The sequence below is a fragment of the Tachysurus vachellii genome, chromosome 24, assembly GCF_030014155.1.
Source record: "Tachysurus vachellii isolate PV-2020 chromosome 24, HZAU_Pvac_v1, whole genome shotgun sequence".
NCBI lineage: Eukaryota > Metazoa > Chordata > Actinopteri > Siluriformes > Bagridae > Tachysurus > Tachysurus vachellii.
In genome coordinates, this window is record NC_083483.1 from 7597289 (window position 1) to 7614683 (window position 17395).

General features: G+C 40.8%; 3 protein-coding genes across 3 annotated transcripts in view; 2 read left to right on the top strand and 1 right to left on the bottom strand.

Moving 5' to 3' along the window:
• Positions 1–2598: 2598 nt before the first annotated feature.
• Positions 2599–9827, bottom strand: u2af1 (U2 small nuclear RNA auxiliary factor 1). Its single transcript, XM_060860342.1, has 8 exons — positions 9714–9827; positions 8953–9040; positions 5979–6045; positions 5123–5172; positions 4923–5021; positions 3677–3810; positions 3041–3133; positions 2599–2901 (listed from the first exon to the last, which is right to left on the bottom strand). Exons 1-8 carry the CDS (start codon positions 9755–9757, stop codon positions 2790–2792), a joined length of 687 nt encoding a protein of 228 aa, XP_060716325.1. The 5' UTR covers positions 9758–9827; the 3' UTR covers positions 2599–2789.
• Positions 9828–10433: 606 nt separating this feature from the next.
• gemin8 (gem (nuclear organelle) associated protein 8) lies at positions 10434–13883 on the top strand. Its single transcript, XM_060860936.1, has 3 exons — positions 10434–10595; positions 11021–11396; positions 13065–13883. The coding sequence occupies exons 1-3, from the start codon at positions 10593–10595 to the stop codon at positions 13319–13321; spliced, it is 636 nt and encodes a 211-aa protein (XP_060716919.1). The 5' UTR covers positions 10434–10592; the 3' UTR covers positions 13322–13883.
• Positions 13884–14752: 869 nt separating this feature from the next.
• gpm6ba (glycoprotein M6Ba) overlaps positions 14753–17395 on the top strand; it is a 36379-nt gene continuing 33736 nt past the window's right edge. The window contains exon 1 of the mRNA XM_060860202.1: positions 14753–14889. Coding sequence (XP_060716185.1) covers positions 14886–14889 — 4 coding nt within the window. The 5' untranslated portion in view covers positions 14753–14885. The remainder of the gene's footprint in view (positions 14890–17395) is intronic.

Consider the following 17395-nt stretch of genomic DNA (forward strand, 5'->3'; position numbering starts at 1 on the left):
AGTGTTAATTTCGTCAAGACGAGACGAGACGAAATATGTTCGTCAACAACCTTTTTTTTCACGACTAAGACGAGACGATGACAAGACTGCACCACTGGCCAAAAACGCTAAGACTAAATTAACATGCATTATTGTTGTGGTTAGCACGTTCGCCTCACACCTCCAGGGTTGCGGGTTCGAGTCCCGCCTCCGCCTTGGGTGTGTGGAGTTTGCATGGGGTTTGCATGTTCTCCCCGTGCCTCGGGGGTTTCCTCCGGGTACTCCGGTTTCCTCCCCCGGTCCAAAGACATGCATGGTAGGTTGATTGGCATCTCTGGAAAATTGTCTGTAGTGTGTGATTGTGTGAGTGAATGTGTGTGTGTGCCCTGTGATGGGTTGGCACTCCGTCCAGGGTGTATCCTGCCTTGATGCCCAATGACGCCTGAGATAGGCACAGGCTCCCCGTGACCCGAGGTAGTTCGGATAAGCGGTAGAAGATGAATGAATATATATATATATTTATATATATATATATATATATATATATATATATATATATATATAATATCAACTAGACTCACTGCATGAAGTACACTAATTTATTAGCTACAGTACTAAAGGTTTGTGGAGACCTCACGTCACATACACGTATTGTTCTTCCCTAAACTCTCATTGTCAGACGTCTCTGTACGTTGTTGCGTTACAGTTTACCTTCAGTGTAGTGTTAATTTCGTCAAGACGAGACGAGACGAAATATGTTCGTCAACAACCTTTTTTTTCACGACTAAGACGAGACGATGACAAGACTGCACCACTGGCCAAAAACGCTAAGACTAAATTAACATGCATTATTGTTGTGGTTAGCACGTTCGCCTCACACCTCCAGGGTTGCGGGTTCGAGTCCCGCCTCCGCCTTGGGTGTGTGGAGTTTGCATGGGGTTTGCATGTTCTCCCCGTGCCTCGGGGGTTTCCTCCGGGTACTCCGGTTTCCTCCCCCGGTCCAAAGACATGCATGGTAGGTTGATTGGCATCTCTGGAAAATTGTCTGTAGTGTGTGATTGTGTGAGTGAATGTGTGTGTGTGCCCTGTGATGGGTTGGCACTCCGTCCAGGGTGTATCCTGCCTTGATGCCCGATGACGCCTGAGATAGGCACAGGCTCCCCGTGACCCGAGGTAGTTCGGATAAGCGGTAGAAGATGAATGAATATATATATATAATATCAACTAGACTCACTGCATGAAGTACACTAATTTATTAGCTACAGTACTAAAGGTTTGTGGAGACCTCACGTCACACACACGTATTGTTCTTCCCTAAACTCTCATTGTCAGACGTCTCTGTACGCTGTTGCGTTACAGTTTACCTTCAGTGTAGTGTTAATTTCGTCTAGACGAGACGAGACGAAATATGTTCGTCAACAACCTTTTTTTTCACGACTAAGACGAGACGATGACAAGACTACACCACTGGCCAAAAACGCTAAGACTAAATTAACATGCATTATTGTTGTGGTTAGCACGTTCGCCTCACACCTCCAGGGTTGCGGGTTCGAGTCCCGCCTCCGCCTTGGGTGTGTGGAGTTTGCATGGGGTTTGCATGTTCTCCCCGTGCCTCGGGGGTTTCCTCCGGGTACTCCGGTTTCCTCCCCCGGTCCAAAGACATGCATGGTAGTGTGTGATTGTGTGAGTGAATGAGTGTGTGTGTGTGCCCTGTGATGGGTTGTCACTCCGTCCAGGGTGTATCCTGCCTTGATGCCCAATGACGCCTGAAATAGGTACAGGCTCCCCGGTGACCCGAGGTCAATTGTAAATTTCTTTGAATGATACCTTATGCGGTGCAACATGACAAATGACCTATCTCCACTCTTCAAATCTTGACTAAGATACCTTGAGTTTTCTTTTGACTAAAATGACGAGACTTTTAGTCGACTAAACTTGACTAACAAAAAAAGATATGTGAATGACTAAATATGACTAAAACTAACAAGGACACACGACTAAGACTAAGACCAAATTAAAAATAGGTGACGAAATTAACACTACTTCAGTGGAACTAAGGAACCCAAAGGAACCTGTCCATAAAACAAAGTTACCTGCAAAAGACCATTCTTTAATGGTAAGGAACCACCAGCCTACCATTTATCCATGGTGAGTTTCAGACTACAGGGTTGCTGCTGGCTGGTTACTTGCTTTATAGAACCAACTCAGCAATGACACAAAGCTGTGCATAAACCTTAGCAACAATGTCATTTACCAAGCAGCAAAATAAGTTTCACAAAGGGCTGTCATTATACATCCACTAACTTTAGGAACTTATATAAAATCTAATAGTCTCATATCATTTGTATTAGAAGACTGAACTCCACACTGTTACTTCTTGTTGTATCCAAACCTTCTATATTTGTCACACCAAGTGACTGCATAAAAAAGAAAATAAAACCCAACTTAAATGCATTTTTAAATCATGTCTTATGAAAGTTTTAATTTTCAAATTAGGGATCACAAGACAAAAGCTGCAAGTTGCAACACTCTGCGCAAGCGCACACACATTACTATGCAGTCCAAACTAGTCATAAGTCGCAGTCATAACCACAACCATGATTAAAAACAAAACCAGGATTAATAACAATGTACTTTTATTGAGAAACTGAGCTTTCATATTCGTCCGATCTTAAAAAAACAAAAAGAGGAAAAATAGGGTAAAAGTAAGGTACAGAACAAAGTCCAATGTTCCAGGAAAACGGTCATTTGGGGGGTGGGAAGAGCACTACACCGAAGAATAAAAACCAAAAAAGGTTTCACATGACGACTCAAAACCTTCCATAGCGTTCACGATCCCTTGATCTCCTCCTCTCCCGGTCACGACGGCCACGATCCCGTGAGCGAGAGCGACGTTCACGAGAGCGAGACCGAGAGCGGTGCCTAAAGGATTACACAAATCAGCATGTCAAGGCTTACACAAACTGGGTAAAACTTCAAAAAGGCATTCAGTATCAAGAACAGAATTACAGTTTGTGCACCTTTCATATTCACAAAATGTTGCCACAGTTTTTTTCTGTACCTTTTTCTACGCCGTCCGTACAGTTCCCTCCGCAGCTCACGGGAGATTGGCTTTAGGTGCATAAAGTTACAGAAGCCACCTCGAGTGCACTCCCTGTGGAGAGAGACATTTTTACGTAACTATTAGATTTTATGGCATTTGGTGAATCTTGACATTAAAACGTGGCAAAGAGTTTAGTATAAAAAATCAATTACAAAAACACGTCAGGAAAGAAGTCACCCAAATGTAGTAGCAGAGGTGCCACCCATCACAAACAAAACTATTCAAAAGTGTGAGAAATTTGCCCGTGTCAATATTAGATGCATGTTTACACTACAAACACTCATCGTTGTAAACTGTACTAGACATTAAGTGGAGTCCACCTGCTACCTGTGAGGATGGTATGAAATTATCATAGGTGTAAGAAAAGCTATCTGTCCTTCAGCTGTACTTTACTGATACAGCTTGCAGTGAGCATGAAAGAACTTGCTTACTGTTTTTCCCTTAACCATAATATGGAACTAATTAATCAATTAACATACTGCCATTAACTGCTTACTTAGCCAATTCATACAGGATGCCTATAGGATGTTTGGTTGAGTTTTTAGAGTTTTGAGAAATCTTATTACGGTATTCTTGCAAGCTTGTTTTACTTACCCCATTTCATATTGCCTGCAGCAGGCTTCTCTGAAGTCGGTAACCGGTGAGAGTTCAGCATGAATGGGCTGGCCATTAAACCAGCGGTTATTCAGGTCCATCACAGCTTTCTCTGCATCCTCCTCATGCCGGAACTGTTCAAACACATGGGTAACAATGGAGCTAATAAGACAATAACAAGATGATAAATAAACTGTAAATGATAAGGAAAGTGGACTAATGTGTTGAGGATCAAAGCTTATTGTGTGTAATATCACAGCATGTTGAGTTCTGGGAAGAAATCTGCTTAGAAGGTGTTGATTATTTCTCTATAATGGATGCTCGAGTTACATCGTTCCTTTCAGAACTTTCCTAAGTTTCTTTTGTGATTGACGTGTTAAAAGTGCTCCGTTTTGATGCAGCTTTTTAAGCTACTTAAATTAATAAATTGCAAACGATTCTTTTTTAAACTCCTACCAATGAACACACATGTATCTGTGATAGCTGTACTCATGTTTGATGTAAATCAAAAAGGGCTTTGACTGAATGGGTGTTGTGATGATGTCAAATGACGTTTTAGTCCAAATCTAGATAAATTGCTTTAATAAAAAAAACAAAAAAAAAAAACAAGCTCATCTGAATAGAGTTTGCTCTATATTTTTAATAAATCTGCATTAATTTCTGCAAGATCGTAAAATCCTGGAGGCACCTGTGGTGGAAATTTCTAATCTAAAGATGTTTATAAGGCCTTGTCCTTCTATGATTTTACCTTGTATCTGTAGTGACCAAAGACTGACTGTCATCGGTTGTTTTCTTAAGATTATGACAAGGGCAGTAGGGACTGGAGACGAGTTGTCGGGAATTAGGCATAAACAACTTCAGTAAACTCCAGTAAATCTTCTAGTAGGCCTTCTAGCAGACCTTGGCCGGTCCTGATTAACTTGATCAGAAGATGAGAATGCGGTGATTTTGAGCCAATGATTGATGATGTTTTGCTTTTACATATCTTCTTTACTTGAGTTCTGTCTATAAAACTTCGATTTAATCAATGTTCGGGGCCCTTCATCTCTCATGCTATATGTGGAGTGTTGGGTCCTGCTGCGCAGCTGAGCACAATAAATTGTGAAACGTTTTTTACTCTTGCCCGTGTCTACCAGTGTGATATGTGATACTTTATACTTTAAATCTCTCAAACCTCAAAACTTCCACGACACACCAAATAGTTACACTGGTACATGGTTTTCTGGATTTGAGGTCTGCCACTCACCTTCACATAAACATTGCCAACTAGGTGATCACCCAGGTTATCACACACATTCATCTCCTCCACCTCACCGTACTTCTCCTCCATTTCCGTGAAGACTTCCTAAAAAAACATTAAGTTTGATGTCATTAAAAAACGATGTGCAAATAATTCAGCCAAGGGAAAAAAAACCCAAAGCAATTGTGTACATATTTGAGGCTCACCTCAAAGAACTCATCATAATGCTCCTGCATTTCCACATCGCTAACGGCACCTAGGAGCAAAAGCAGATTATATATTTGCGCTTACAATAGAGTTAAGAGTAAATATGTCTAGTAGAACTGTGTTTATACTCGTAACTGACAAAAGAGAAAGACGCCCATTCAGCTGAGTGATATGCAAAACTGACATTTTTTTCTGACTGAACATTCTTACTGAGAATACCATCAAAATTCTGCAGTTGAAGCCTCTGCACACTAATAAAAGAAAAACATCACCAAAGCAAGACATCAAGATTGTATCTCCGATACAGAACTGAAATAGATAGTAAGCCTGCAGTGTAAAGTAAAATATTAATAGGAACTATACTCGCTCAGCAGCTGAGGTTCTGCACCAGTGACCAGAAATTTCTGCATGATCTAAAGCTGTAGGAGATTGACAGCTCAGTACAGTTTAATCCCTCTATATGGTCTTAAACACATGCTGACCATTAAGAATGTCTTAATACCCTAAAACCTGCAACATCAAACCTGAAAATGAATCAGTTAAATGAATTGAAACTATTTTCTATTGTAAATGTGTCATCAAAGCATTAATTCTAATTACACTCTTCAATCTCTAGATGTCTCCTGATCTGTCTGTTAGGAATCTCTTCATACTGCAAAGCCTCCACTAGCCTCACAACTCTTCCTGAATATCAGCTACAACAAAAAGGGAACTGGAGATATTTAAGGGACTGGTGAGGGTTTAGTGTGTAGTGTTCAGTGCTCCAAGCCACAAGCTCCACCTCTTATTAATCACACAGCTACGTTGAACATGGGTTTGTCTTAGTAATATAAGAATAGCAATAATGAGACTTACAGCGAGAGGCATCAGCTGTCTGAGCACTGTTCTGAGGGTTACGGTAGATGTTTTGGATCAAGATGGTCTGTGGATTGAAAGAAACATGTTACTATGGAGATGTAAGCAATTGCTGCAGCAAAAACACTAAGCAGTCGGACAACGGTTTGGAAACATAACGTACATTTTTAAAAGACATTATATTCACTATTTCCTAAAGATCTTCTGCTTCTGTTTTATATTTCTTTCAAAATATATATTTTTTTAATTTGCTCTTATTGTTTTTTTGTGGTTCCGAACTATTTAAACGTACACATTACTGTGCATAGACTGCAAAATGTCCCTCAGCCAAAATTGCCAGGCAACAGCCTGTCATGATGGTGATGGCACACTGATGGTGCACTAGAGCACAATTAACAAACAGAGCACTGCGCAAAAGAAAAAAATAATAAAATAAAAATAAAAAGCTATAGTCTATTGCTGTCAGTTTACAGAGAGGACTCACAAGACAAGAGCATCTGACAAGGCAGACAGAAAGAATTCATCAAGTTTAAAAATGCCAGCAAAGCTGCCTCATGAAATACTCCTGCAAGCATCAAACATCAAGCAAAAGTTTATATAAAGCATCAAAGTTTATATTAGTGTCATTTCTGTACTGTACAGCAGTTCACTTTCACCATCGTCAAAGATGGACATTAAAGTGGAGGACATTGCGGACAGTCAGTAACTGCATACCTACAAGGCAAAGTGACTTGTACGTTACGTTTATCTGGGGGGAAAAAGGCTAATATTGTATGGGTAATTTAGGTGCATTGGGGATTTTGATAAAGATGTTCCAAAAGACTGAAATACTAATTTACTATCAAATCAGCCTGATTCTATTTGCTGAACTGATTTTTTTATAGTGTGAGCACCTGTGAAGCTGACTGACACTATAGAGATCATGCCTGTGGACATCCTCTTAGAGCGCTTTAATAACATCTGATATACCAACACAGTAAACACATCATGCTAATAAGTAAGAGGCATTTCCGCACTTCTACAGCAATTAAGATTCCCTCTGGCCACTAATCAATGATAGAGGCAGCAGATGGAGATTGACGGACCGTAACCGAACACAAACAAGCTTGCTTTTGCTTGAGCAGATTATATGCTTCTTTGCTTGAATACGTTTACATTTACACAGCATTTAGCAGACGCCCTTATACAAAGCGACTTACATCTCTCTCTCTTTTTTTTTTTATACAACTGAGCAATTGAGAATTAAAGGCCTTGCTCAGGGGCCAAACAGTGGCAGCTTGGTGGACTCGGGATTCGAACTTACAATCTTCTGAATGGGAGACAAACACCTTAACCACTAGGCTACCACATCTCTGTATATTACAGGTTCATATTCGTAAGAACAAAATCAATATTTAAGATCAATGCATGCAAATCTGGAAAAGTGTGACCAATGTTTTCGCAGTTATAACCATTTCTGCATGAAATGAATATCCATAGGTGCTTGTGGTGGTGAAGTTAAAATTTGAGAGGAACACAGAGAGGGAGAGAGAGAGAGGAACACAGAGAGGGAGAGGGAGAGAGGAACACAGAGAGGGAGAGAGGAACACAGAGAGGGAGAGAGAGAGAGGAACACAGAGAGGGAGAGAGAGAGAGAGGAACACAGAGAGGGAGAGAGAGAGGGGAACACAGAGAGGGAGAGAGAGAGGGGAACACAGAGAGGGAGAGGAACACAGAGAGGGGGAGAGAGAGAGGGAGGAACACAGAGAGGGAGAGAGAGAGAGGAACACAGAGAGAGAGGGAGGAACACAGAGAGGGGGAGAGAGAGAGGGAGGAACACAGAGGGAGAGAGAGAGAGAGAGAGAGAGAGAGAGAGAGAGGAACACACAGAGAGAGAGAGAGAGAGAGAGAGAGAGAGAGAGAGAGAGAGAGAGGAACACACAGAGAGAGAGAGAGAGAGAGAGAGAGAGAGAGAGAGGAACACACAGAGAGAGAGAGAGAGAGAGAGAGAGGAACACAGAGAGAGAGAGAGGAACACAGAGAGAGAGAGAGAGAGAGGAACACAGAGAGAGAGAGAGGAACACAGAGAGAGAGAGAGGAACACAGAGAGAGAGAGAGAGAGAGAGAGAGAGAGGAACACAGAGAGAGAGAGAGAGAGAGAGAGAGAGAGAGGAACACAGAGAGAGAGAGAGAGAGAGGAACACAGAGAGAGAGAGAGAGAGAGAGAGAGAGAGAGAGAGAGAGAGAGAGAGAGAGAGAGAGAGAGAGAGAGAGAGGAACACAGAGAGAGAGAGAGAGAGAGAGAGAGAGAGAGAGAGAGAGAGAGAGAGAGAGGAACACAGAGAGAGAGAGAGAGAGAGAGAGAGGGGGAACACACAGAGGGGAGCACAGAGAGAGAGAGAGAGAGAGAGAGAGGAGCACAGAGAGAGAGAGAGAGAGAGAGAGAGAGGAGCACAGAGAGAGAGAGAGAGAGAGGAACACAGAGAGAGAGAGAGAGAGAGAGAGAGAGAGAGAGAGAGAGAGGAACACAGAGAGAGAGAGAGAGAGAGAGAGAGAGAGAGAGAGAGAGGAGCACAGAGAGAGAGAGAGAGAGAGAGAGAGAGAGAGAGAGAGAGAGAGAGAGAGAGAGAGAGAGAGAGAGGAACACACAGAGAGAGAGAGAGAGAGAGAGAGAGAGAGAGAGAGAGAGAGAGAGAGAGAGAGGAGCACAGAGAGAGAGAGAGAGAGAGAGAGAGAGAGAGAGAGAGAGAGAGAGAGAGAGAGAGAGAGAGAGGAGCACAGAGAGAGGAGCACAGAGAGGGAGAGAGAGAGGAGCACAGAGAGGGGAGCACAGAGAGGAGCACAGAGAGGGGAGCACAGAGAGGAGCACAGAGAGGGGAGCACAGAGAGGGAGAGAGAGAGAGGGAGAGAGAGAGGAGCACAGAGAGGGGAGCACAGAGAGGGAGAGAGAGAGGAGCACAGAGAGGGAAACACAGTGGGAAGAACACAACCATACCTGGCTGAAAGTTGGTTTATTATGGAGTCGGGAGCAGCGATCTCCATGTCGACATGCTCCAATCTTAAAGTAGAAGGAGCAGTTGACCCTGAGTGACGGAGAAACATAAAATATAACGAAATAACTTACAAAATGTTTTCCAACAACCAAATCTCACCAGCTCGTTTTCGTTTTATACAATTCAATAAACATTTTGGATATTTTATACTAAACAGAGATTAAAGTTAACAGTTATGCCATAAAATAAAAAAGTAAAACAAAACAAGCTGCGTTGTATTAACACGTTTTAGACAAACAGCGCTAGCATCTTTGAGCGTATTAAAAGCTAATGAACTGCATAACAGGCTAAGTGTGTGCTAGCATAGCTAACCTGCTGTGTGTATGTGTGCGCGTGAAGTGTAGACTGAATTAAAACACGTGTATAAACATCATCATATTATCAGCAAGTAAAACTAAAAAAAACCCGAAGACCTCAGGAGCAAAAAATCTCAACTAAAACGAAGTCGTGACTAATGAAATGCACGTTTCTGGGCTTCATGTCTGCTCAAGACTCTGACCCGATTCCCCGCTCGCTAGCTAGATAGCTAGCGCTACATTAGCATAGCATTCACAGACGGACAATTAAAACATCCACTCTCCCTGCCTACTGCTTTACTATATATTCACTTCGCAATGAGAATACTCAAATATATTTAATGGAATATAATTTTTCCACATACGCGCCAAAAGTAACCAAGACATGTGTTCTTTTTTTCACTCACTTGTCTTTCTCTGTACCAAAAATGGACGCTAGGTACTCCGCCATCTTCCCGTCGTCGGGTCACTTGTGTTCTTCGTCATCAAGTTACGCGCCTGTCGTCACGCAATAGTGAGCGTTCGAAGTACAATCCACGCCCTGCGCGTAAATTTATTTTCCCTACCCGTATTCAGACAAAGCCCGCCTTCTGCACTTCATTGGATACATTCTCACCGGCGGCAGTGAACTGACCAATCAAAGCGAAGCGTGTGAGTACGAACTTCTAGCGGGATTTGTATGAATACGGGTGGGCAGTTATTATCTTATGAATATAAGTGAACTGTTGGACTAACCGTTTTTGAAACCATTTAATAGGCTTGTAGGTATTGTATATTTATTTTGTGTCATACCGCATAATCTACAGTGTGTGTGTGTTCATTTGTTCATTCATTCATATCATTCAAACATTTGAATAAGAAAGATTAGAACGTAAATAAATCCCTTTAGAGAACTCTATTGTCTGTAGTAGATGTTATGCAATAATCTGACCGCCAGGGGGCGACTAGTTCCTCTGGTAAAAATAGAATAAACGAACTCATATGTTTGCGTAAAAAACCGACAACAAAAACACATTTTATGTCACAGGAACACTTGACGCTATATATCTATATTTATACGTTCATATTATTGAAAAACATTTTAAACCCGAGATACAGCGACTACACTTTTAATATGAAGGGTATTTACCCAGAATTACAGTGTACCGGAAGAACACAGGTTTACATCGCTGAGAAGACTGACAGCGTTATATTTCCCTTTAGCAAGAAAAACAAATATTAACCCATGTTCCTTTAATAAACACACATTTAGTTATCTTCAACTTCTTCCAAATAATACCAACATTATGGTAAGAAATTCTTTTGTTATTTTGTTAAACCAGAGCACCCAAGCCCGGATAACAACGGCTCATTACACCTCCGCGCTACCTTTCGAGTGCACTAGACTGGCTTTGATGTAATGACTTCGACACTTAAAGTAGTGCACTAAAAGGTCAAAAGGTTGGCAATTGGGACGCAGCCAGTATATAGGATAAAAATAGTTTTAGAAGAGATGTTTTTATATAGAAGTTGTAATTTAATACTTTATATAATTTATATATGTATACTCTAATAAATTGTGGGTGTATTGGATGAAACCTGTTTAAGACTAATTCAGTGTCTTGTATAAAGCAACGTATTGATCTTTATCTTAAAACATGAATAGTTACCACATAGAAAGCATTGATTTGGGTTTATTTATGGGTAAAACTTGTTGGTTGTTTTTCCCCAACAGGAGAGTCAGGGGAACATGTGGTACACACACCCAGTCTACTCCCGGTACTGGCAGCATTACCAGCAGGCCATGAGCTGGTATCAGAGGCACAAGTCTGCGTACAGAAAGGCCATACAGGCTGCATATGACCCTGCTCTGTACCCTGTGTTTCCCACAACCTCAGGTCGCTATGCAGACTGGCAGGATGATGAGACAATGAGCAATGTCTCTACACAAGCGAAGAGACAGCTAGAGCGAGAAGAAGAAAACTCTGAGACCGAGACTGAGTCTGAGAGCTCGGAGGAAAGTGAGCTTGAATACGATGTCAGCAAAATGGACATCACTGCAGAGCTGAGGCAATACTTCGCTCAGAGTGACCGGCACAGAGAAGAACTAAGTACGTGTTTGCATGAAAGAGCAGGAGGAAATGAAATTAAGCTGTCTTGTTATTATTAAGTCCCACAAGCTTGCACAGCAGCCACAGAGATCCAGGGCGGGAGTCCATAGAGTCACATTGTACACATTGTTGCTATATATATATATATATATATATATATATATATATAGATATAGATAGATAGATAGATAGATAGATAGATAGAACTTTGTCATTGCATAGTACAGGTACACAGCAACAAAATGCAGTGTGCAAAGAGTAGCAATTGTGCAAATAGACAAGTGCAGATATATATGTAAACATATGTACAGTGAATAAATATAAAGGCTATAAGATACACATAAATAAAATAGTGCAGATGTATGTAAAGTACAATATGTATAGATAATGAGGATATATGTAATATGTACATTGTATGTAAAATTGTACAGAAGTTATATACAGTATTTTTTACAGCGTTCTAATAGTGTAGTGTAGAGTTCAGTAGTGTGATGGTGGATGGAAAGAAGCTGTCCCTGAACCTGCTGGTTCTGGTGCGGATGTTCCTGTAACTCCTTCTTGATGGAAGGAGGTTAAACAGTTTGTGACTGGGATGTGAAGAGTCCTTGATGATGATGACATCTGCTGTGGTGAAGGTGCTCAATGGCAGGTAGCTGAGTGCCAGGGATACGCTGGGCGATTTGGACCACCTTCACGCGCAGTGGAGCACCCGTACCATACAGTGATGGAGTTTTTCAGGATGCTCTCGATGATGCAGTGGTAGAAACTCGTTAAAATCCCTGGGGACAGATGAGCTTTCTTAAGACTCCTCAAGAAGTATAGGCGTTGTTGTGCCTTTCTAACCAGAGCTGAAGTGTTCTGGTGCCAGGACAGATCCTTGGATATGTGAACTCCCAAGAACTTAAAGGTGGAGACCAGCTCTACCTTAGTTCCATTGATGTAGACTGGGGAATGTCTCCTGCTGTTAGATTACCAAAAATCCATAGTGAGCGCTTTAGTTTTCGTGATGTTGAGGGTCTGGTTGTTGATGGCACACCACGCTGTCAGGCTTCGGATCTATTCCCCGTAGGCCGATTCATTGTTACTGATCTGGCCGACCACGTTGGTGTCATCTGCATACTTGATGAAGATGTTAGAGTTATGCACATTTATATTGCACATTTCTAAATTACAAGTGTGATATGTTCCTCTACCTGGTTAAAATCAGGGATTAGAACGAAGATAAACTGGGCTTAAGCTCAATGTGAAAAGCACTTCTTCTCCCCTGTTAGTCACAGTGAAACCAGTGATGGTCATCTCAGCTCAAGTATGCAGACAAGGGTAAATCAAGTGTGTTACGTGGCCCCATGACACAGGTTCAGCATCAGTTTGAGAATATCCACTTGGCTGCATATTAGCCTTCAGCCTCCGCAGCTTGTAGCTGATGTATGATAGAGGAGCCCTGGCTGGTGGGTGGGAACTGCAGGTAACCACATTAGGGAGGAAAATGGACAAAAAAAAAGACATTATGTATCTTGACAATGTTATTTGATGCAAGTATGTATTAACATACAGCATACCTTTATTTGCAGAATGTCTATTACGTTAAATATTCAAATAATCTAACAAATTTGAACTCCATGGTGATTAGCGTCCAGCACTTGTTACAGTGTCAGACTTTGTTTACAGAGATACAACAGCAGATGGAAGCAGAGCGTCAGGAAGCCTATGTACCGGCCGACCAGGACCTGCACCATTCTTGGCGGCGGAGTGCTGAAGCCCCATCTGACCGCCCGGGTGAAAGGAGGAGTGCTGAGATGAAGCGGCTCTATGGAAAAGATGCGGCAAAGATCCAGGGCATGGAAACGGCCATGCAGCTCACTTTTGACCGCAACTGTGACCGCAAACAGCCCAAATACTGGCCTGTAATACCATTAAACCTGTAGAGGGGTTGACAACATAAATACAACATGCAATACAGCTCTTATTATCAAAAGCTCTGTTATATATGGAGCAAGTTAAAATGATTGCCTTACTGTTAGAATCCATTTGGATTTATAATAGTCAGATCTTTGGTCCTGTTAAGAAAGTCTTCATTGTTCTTATTACTCTCACACTTTCAGATGAAGAAATGTTTCCTCTGTTTCAGTAGTGCAGTGCTGGACATAAAGGCTCTCACATGACACGTTGCTAATCCTCCTATTTTTCTCTGATGGAAAAGTTCTGTCCTGCTACTGTCATGCTCACATATTGCCATTTATTTCTCTTGTTTTTTTTTTTTTCCTTTTTCCTTCAAGTCTATGAATGATGCAGATATCTTGTGTATCGAGCCACAGCTCCTTTTTTTCCACAGAGCCAATTTGCACTAACTAGGTCAGAGCCTCCTCCATGTTTTCAGTCCTTTCTCTCTGCTCCTCTTTTCTGTGCTTGGGATCTGGTCAGTTTTCTTTTAAAAGAAAAAGATCTTTGAATGGTGAATGGTTTTGTAATAAAATGCATTTAATTAAATTTTTGAGTATGGCTGTTGATTTGAAAATAAGTTAGAAATAGAATGTCTAATTGTTTATTGATCTTCTACGTCTTCTATGTTTCAATATTATGCTTTATTCCCATTGGTTGATTAATTGTGCTAATGCCGGAATTCAAAATGAAAGCTTTTACATAGCTATAAGTAAGGTAATAAAGTAGATATATATTATTTGTGTAGAGAGGACAAAGTGTATAGGCACATAGAAATGTGGAGATTTGCTCCTCAGGCTGCAGTATTTAGGAGCCTTGGCTCATCAGTGTGTTTACCCACTTGGGGAACCTTAGGCATTATGCCAGACAGCACAAACTTGAATAGAGTTCCCAGCCTGCCCGGATTCTGGTTTCCATGGCTACTTTTTTCCTGAGCATCCGGCAATTTATATTCCCTTGCACTCCCTGAGCAGTTATTCATTCTTACCCTGTACAATCTCGTATGTGTTCACTACCCAAATTTACTTGGGGTGGCGTTTGGTTGCTGAAAGAGGGGATTTTAGTTTGTTTCAGGCTTTATAGCGGGTCACTTCGAGCTTCATCCAGACACAATGCATTGAATTTGATTAGGATTCGATCTCCTTCACTGAGTTCACGCATACACAATATCTCTGCCATGAAAAATGTAAATACTTCCATCTTCACTCTCTTGAGGTTTTTGGACACATTATGTATCACAATATTGCAGCATACCAGAACTGAGATATCACATCAAAGATATCACATCTGATTACCACATGCACTGATGGAATGCACTTTGAGGCTCAAAAGCACTTCAGGATAGCACTTGTTGCAATACTCATGCTCCCCAACACAGTCCTTTGTGCATAAAGAGGCCCCATGTGGGTGCCCCCAAGCTCCGACGTCATTGAAGTGACCCGAGTCGGGACAGCGGGCACAAACTAGATCTGCACTTTTTGTTTTGTTGTGCAGTACCTCCACTCGCTTCACTAAAGCACCGGCTTCCCAGACTCCTGCAAACTTAACACAATGGGTAAGTTCTTTTTATATTTAAAGATCATCAATCTGAACTTCTGTCCTTTCATGTAGCCTTTTAAACTAAATGGTTTTGCATAATCCAGGATTATTTATGAAGTTTAGTGAAATCTGACTGTGTTTGTTGGCTACTTGGCCGTATAACTGAATCACTTTTTCCTGTAGGCTGCATTCCTTCCACTGAGTATTTGAGTTTAACTAGATAGTTAAACAGATTGTTTGTTAGGATTAAGGGTCACTGTGAACAGATTTTGTAATTGCTTGCAGCATTTGTATGTTTAACTTGTGATGTGCATTTGCTTTCCAATGTCTTCTCTATTGAAATCCTTAATAAGATGGTTGCTACACAGAATTGACACATAATTCATACATTTTTGTGTCAGCCATTGAGAATCCTATGCATTCTACATTCTCTTCATGTGATAATGACATTTTTATGGTGGTGTCTGAGTGTGTGTGTGTGTGTGTGTGTGTCTGTGTATGTGTGCCCTTAAGTGTGCTGCTGGCCCTAATCACATTAAATGGAGCAGATTCATGGGAAAGAATTCCTCGCCTCATTTGTTCTCACTGTTTCTTTGGAACGATAACTTTCCCATCACCCATCCTCAGCCAGCGCTCTATACACAACGAGACTTTCTGGCTGCTGGCTGTGATAACCTGACACCAGCACTTCTACAGCGAGGATTGATCCATCTCACATTTGGGTTTTAGTTTATCTTAATGACAATATGTCATACTTCAGTGGAGAAAAAAGTGCATAGTGTGTAATAAGAAACCTGCTTTATCTAAATGTATAAATAAACTGTCTCTAAGGTGAGAGTTAAAGGCTCTTGCTTGATTGCGAGTGAAAATGAAGACATTCCACCAGCTGTTCCTACAACATTTAACTTACTTACCATGGTGGCAGGTGACATCCCATTAACCGTCTTAAGAAACGCCTAGTCCAGGATCTTACATAATACCCATGTGGGCCAAGCGATTTAAGATTTAAACCAAATTGGATTATGTCCTGAACTCTCCATGGAGATCTCCATTTACTCTTATTCAAATGTTAAGATCAAGGGTTGTCCTGATGTAGGCTTTCACATTGTCTTTCACTTTTTACGCTATAGCTATTTCCACCACTTTGGTGGAAAATGAGCAAATTTGATAAAGAGTTTGTTTTCTTTACATATGTTTTGTTTTCACTGACCACAAAATTAGATTTGAAGGAAAGGAAATGTGAAACATTTGTCTGCTGAAATGTAACTCAAAGGGTTAATATAAATATAAAAGACTACACAAGAGTAAATCTACTGAAATCTTAAAAAACATAGAACATTATTTTCTGTTTATGATCCAGTTTCCATGTGAAATTCACCAGCTAGAAAAAATAGCTGGTCAGTTTAAGCTGGTCAGCTGGTCAGTTTAAGCTGGTCAGCACTATGCGGTTTCTATTCTAAACATAACATGAACATTTTTTTTTTCACTGAGCTGGGATCAGCTTTGCATTCTAGTTAGGATTAAGACTCTGGGATTGAGAGTTGCTTCTCTACCAGCATACAAACACGGACAGCACCTTCGTCCCAGGGCCACCTTATTACCTCTGAGAGCCATTTGACTTTCCATTTAGCTCCTTCTTCGCGTCAGTTTCTTAGCAACACCTCATCCACCTATTCTCTCTCTCTCTCACACTGCATCATCTCGCCTCGCTGCCTAGCATTAAACACACACAGAATCACAATGGCTGTGAAAGAATCTTACTCCATATTTGGGATTGCTATCTTGTGCATGAGGCTTGCCAAAATATCCCTGCTGTTGCCACAGGAACAGAGGAGCACTAGTGCCACAAAACAGAAGCTGTAGGCATTTGTTTTCCAGACTGTCAAAGCTAGGCTGTGGACATATTGCCAGGCAGTAGAGAATTATACTAAGAGATACTAAGACACCATTTTTGCAAATGGTGTCACAATTAATTCCCAGGGACATTGTGATTTGTTTCATCCAAGACATTTTATATATATATATATATATACACATATACGTGTATGTATGTATGTATATATATATATATATATATATATATATATATATATATATATATATATATATATATATATATATATAGTATGATTCGTTTTGTGAACAGAGAATAAAATAATACTTTTAGTATTATAGCTTCTTTCCAAAAAATGTCAGCATACTACATCTTTATAATGTTCTTTTTGCTGATTTTCCCAGTACAGTCACTTTGTGCTGTGAAGCAATTACATCATGGCTTAAGGATTTCAACAGGCATGACGGATAGAAAATTGTTAATGTTAAAATTTGAATTCTTTTTTGGTTTAGTTTTCTGGTTAATTATGTTACGTCAAAGGGTTTCAGAACATTGCCAGAAGGTTATTTTAGTAACACTAAAGCTGCACTTTCTTATAAATGGTCAAACACAAAGTTTCTGTTAGCTGTGTATCCACTTCTGCGATTTGTTAGCATGGTTAAGCATTGCTGCAAAAAATCCCAAAAAA